This window comes from Piliocolobus tephrosceles, chromosome 13 (genome assembly GCF_002776525.5).
Source record: "Piliocolobus tephrosceles isolate RC106 chromosome 13, ASM277652v3, whole genome shotgun sequence".
Lineage (NCBI taxonomy): Eukaryota > Metazoa > Chordata > Mammalia > Primates > Cercopithecidae > Piliocolobus > Piliocolobus tephrosceles.
The window spans coordinates 4,330,690-4,335,406 of NC_045446.1; the positions used below are offsets into that span (position 1 = coordinate 4,330,690).

At 51.6% G+C, this 4,717-nt stretch overlaps 1 protein-coding gene across 5 annotated transcripts in view; it reads right to left on the minus strand.

The window, feature by feature from the left end:
* Positions 1–4,717, minus strand: part of ANO1 (anoctamin 1) — a 200,898-nt gene that overhangs the window by 69,127 nt on the left and 127,054 nt on the right. For all 5 annotated transcript variants that reach the window (XR_003307031.2, XM_026448734.1, XM_026448737.1 and 2 more), the window contains one exon: positions 2,258–2,299. Coding sequence is in view for 4 of the 5 variants with exons in the window: in XM_026448734.1 (XP_026304519.1) it covers positions 2,258–2,299 (42 nt within the window). In the remaining variant the exon portion in view is untranslated. The remainder of the gene's footprint in view (positions 1–2,257; positions 2,300–4,717) is intronic.

Below are 4,717 nucleotides of genomic sequence, written 5' to 3' on the forward strand. Positions count from 1 at the left end.
CCATCCACCCACCCATCATGCATTATTTATCCCTCCAGCATCCATCCATCCATCCATCCACCCACACACCTACCCATCCATCAACCATCCATCTGTCCATCCACCCATTCACCCATCCACCCACCCACTCATCCATCAACCATCATTCATCTCTCCACCATCCATCCGTCCACCCACCTGCCCATCTGTAATTTATCCACCCATCCATCCCTCCATCCATTCATCCATTGCACAGTTATCCATCTCCATCTCTATCCATCCATCTATCATCCCTTAATCCATTCATCCACTGAACTGTCATTCATTACTACTCCCCGACTACCCTCATGGGCCAGGCATTGTATCCACTGCTAGGACCTAAAATTAAATGGGGAGTGGGAAGCATTCCAGGTAAACAGCTGGGCCTGGACAAACCCACATTGTGTTTGCTGGGCCTGGCACACAGTAGTGCACAGTAAGTATTTCTTGAATGAATAAGTAACTGAATGAGCTAGTCCTGGCACTGATGTGACCATCAGCCAAGCAATCCTGAGATTAGAAAAGCAGCCAGTGTGGCTTGAGAATGAAGAAGAGGGAGGAGGGGGTAGAGTTCAGGGGCCTGTGACCCAGAGAACTGAATTCAGCCAGAAAGGAACTGCTGGTGTCCATGGAAGAAGCATCTTTAGGGGGAAGATAGGCATCTGCTAAGCGCCAGAGGGCTGCGGAGGAATGAAGGGGGCTGGACTCTGAGGCTGGAATTGGTCAGGACAGGCCTGTGGAGGGGATGTCCCTTTTCCAACAGGATTGGGGTGGGGAGTTCTGCAAGTCATGGGGTCTCGGACGATGCCAGATGTTACACTAAAAATAACCAAATATGTAATTTTTGTGCTAAGTTAGATAGCATCTTCATCTGGACTCCCGGGCAGGCAAGCTGTATCAAGTACCCAAGATTTAAAAACATGTATGGGGGCCTGTAGGGGGAGGCTGAAAGGAGGAACGTTCCATACACAGAGGTCCTGGCCCCTGGGAATTGGGACAAGGCCACTATTGTGAGGTCGTCAGGGAAGCATCTCTACCCACCACCTGCGGAAGGACCAGCAATTGAGGCAAGGTCTAGGAAGGACTGCTTCCCAGGAGGGAAGGCTGGGCACGTTTGGGGAACAGAGGCTGACGTGGAGACCTGGGGGCAAGGCTGGAATCGGGTGTGGGCCCAAGGGGAAGGGAAGAGCAAATGGCTGTGGTGGGGACATGTTCTTTTTGGGGGCATGGTAGAGGAGCAGAGCTTCCTGGGGAGCCTGGGTGGGAAAGGTGGCATTCCCATGCCCAGAGCGAGGGGCAGAGGGTGGGGACCGACGCTTTGGGGAGTGAGGGATTAGCAACAGCCACTAAAGAATAAAGGGGCTGGCTGGGTGCGGTGACTCATGCTTGTAATTCTAGCACTTTGGGAGGCTGAGGCGGGTGGATCACTTGAGGCCAGGAGTTCAAGACCAGCCTGGCCAACATGGCGAAAGCCCGTCTCTACTAAAAATACAAAAATTAGCCGGGCGTGCTGGCAGCCACCTGTAATCCCAGCTACTCTGGAGGCTGAGTCAGGAGAATCACTTGAACCAGGAGGCGGAGGCTGCAGAGAGCCGAGATTGCGCCATTGTACTCCAGCCTGGGTGACAGAGTGAGACTCCATCCCCCCGAAAAAAAGAATAAAGGGGTCACCCAGTGTTTCCCGAAGTGTGTTCCCTGGGACACTAACTCGACCACTTAGCCATTTGAAAGGGTTCCAGGTGAGGTAAATTTGAGAAATGCTTCATTGACCACCATCAAACAGGTTTCCCCAATGCGCTGCTGGGGGCCATTGTTCTCTGTGCACCTGGTCTCAGTGGGTCCCAGGTTTATTTGCCTGGGAGCCCTGTGGGATTAGGCCACGTGCCAGCAAGGACAGCTGGAGGCCCAGGCACAGTTCAGATTGTCCTGAGAAGATAAGGGAAGGACGGCGTGCAAGGAGTTGGCTCTGGGAGCACAGCTTTCCCTTTCCCATGCTCACAGCCACCTGCCAAAGGCACTTTTGAGAATCAGAAAGAGGAGAACAAACCAGCCACACAAAGCTCAGGGACTTTTCTCCTGAAAAGGCGAGAGGGGACACCCGCTGCTCGGCCCCCTGCAGCGAGCGCCCTGGGGAGGGTCTGGAGGCCAGCGAGTCCTAGGTCCAGCTGCAGACCCATCCCCGCCCCAGAATGCCTGCAGCCTCAACAAAGCCACCTCCTGCTCCGCTCCATAAACTTACTTTTCTGTCGTTGAACTCCACGTTTTCACCCTCGTAGTCTCCCTGTTAAGAAAGAGGAAAGGGACTTTCTTATCATCCAGTGGAGCTTTAGAGGCACTCACATCCATAATGTTTCAAAACATAAACCCCAGCAGCCCTCGCTGACACAGATTAGATCATCCTGGGACAACATTTCACAGAGAACATGAGGGTTGCCCGGGTGTGCCCCCTGTTCCCATAGAAAGGCCATGCCCGTCCCTGTTGGCCGTCCTGTTGGCCTCCAGGATGGCCTGAGCGGCCTCTTCCCTCGACACAGAGGGAACTCTAGGAGAGGATCCACGGTCGGGTCCTTGGAACCAGAAACACAAATGAAAGGGGGCTTTCGTGAGCCGAGATTGCACCACTGCACTCCAGCCTGGGCAACAGAGCAAGACTCTGTCTCAAAAAAAAAAAAAAAAAAAAGAAAGGGGTCTTTCGGAGGCAGAAAGAGTCCTATCAATAGGGTGCGCCTACGTCCCACTCTGCTGGGACAGTCCGTGTCTTGCTCCCTTTCGCTGTGGAGTATCCCAAGAGGGACAGTAAATGACACGGTCACTGTCGTCTAGATCAGTGAGTCCAACACTCCCATTTTACAGATGGAAACACTGAGGCTCCCAGAAGCAAATTGACATTTCTGAGGACACACAGCTAAGATTGGTCAGACCCTGACTTGGATCTAGACCTTCAAACCTAAAGGAAGAGAAAGGTGTAAGGGTTGAGAGCCCGTCTTGGGACATCATGGGTCTAGACTGCCTATGGCTGTGTGCACGTTACCCTCGCAAACACTCAAAATGATACTGAACTGTCATACAGTGAGCCCCAAATAACTACAGTTGACATAAGTAACGGGGGAGGAGCAGCAAGGGAGCAGCTCTGTAGAGGTTCAGGCCATGGTTGGCCTGGTCTGGCTAATGGTTTTTTTTTTTTTTTTTCGAGATTATAGGCATGAGCCACCATGCTCAACCGACCAGATATTTTTGACGAATGAATGAATGAACGAATGGATGCAGTAAGCACAGGATTGGAATGGGGTAGGATGCAGGACAGCTTCACGGTGAGGAAGATGGAAGTAAAAATGTAAAGCAGAAACTACACAGCATGCAGTGAGAGCCTCACCATGGCCGCCGAGGCCAGCCTGAACTTCCCTTCAGTCTTATCGTTCAGGCTGGAGTACACTGGCGTGATCTTGGCTCACTGCAACCTTCGCTTCTGGGTTCAAGTGATTCTCCTGCCTCAGTCTCCCAAGTAGCTGGGACTACCACCACACCCAGCTAATTTTTGTATGTTTAGTAGAGACGGGGTTTCACCATGTTGGCCAGGCTGGTCTCAAACTCCTGACCTCAAGTGATCTGCCTGCCTCAGCCTCCCAAAGTGCTGGATTACAGGCGTGAGCCACCGCACCTGGCCTGGCCAATGAGTTTTAAGAATATCCAGGCAGACAAAGCTATGGGACTCTTGCGGGTCTGTCCAGTGCCCTCTGCACTCACCAGCAACTTCCATGACTCCTGTAACCCCTGCCAGGTGGGGACAACTTGACCACACACTCAAGCAAGCGACCCAGTGCGGGTGGTCTTGGAACCAAGAGGCTCTGAGAGCAGTTTAACCAATTTCCTCCTAAGTCTTCAGGGGGTCCTCACCCACCCAAGCCTGACCCCTTTTAGTGTTTCCCAGTTTCTCTATGTGGATGAGACAGCCACACGATCCCAGCAGCGTCTCATTTATATGGCGGTCCCTACGCTGGTGACCTCAGGCAGGGAGATGTTAGTCAGGAGGAAAGCCAAAAAGTCACCAAGTAGCCGACATAAATATCAAAGTCCTTTCAGTGCAGGTGATACACTGATTCCAGGAGACTTCCTCAGGGTCTCGCCTGGAGCACGTGACTCTTACCCACAGTTCTGCCAGGTTGTTATCTGGTTGGCAATGGCATTTACCAGACACTCTTCTTTTTTTTTTTTTTTTCCTGAGATGGAGTTTTGCTCTGTCTCCCAGAGTGGAGTGCAGCGGCACAATCTTGGCTCACTGCAACCTCTGCCTCCCGGGTTCAAGCAATTCTCCTGCCTCAGCCTCCTAAGTATCTGGGATTACAGGCATGTGCCACCACGCCCAGTTAATTTTTGCATTTTTAGTAGAGATGAGGTTTTGCCATGCTGGCCAGGCTGGTTTCAACCTCCTGACCTCAGGTGATCCGCCCGTCTCAGCCTCTCGAAGTGCTGTGATTACAGGCGTGAGTCACTGTGCCCAACCAACCAGATATTTTTGACAAATGAATGAATGAATGAATGAATGAATGGACGAATGAATGGATGGATGAACGAATGAATGGATGGATGAACGAATGAATGAATGGGTGAATGAATGAATGGATGAATGAATGAATGAATGGATGGATGGATGGATGAATGAATGAATGGATGAATGAATGAATGAATGGATGAATGAATG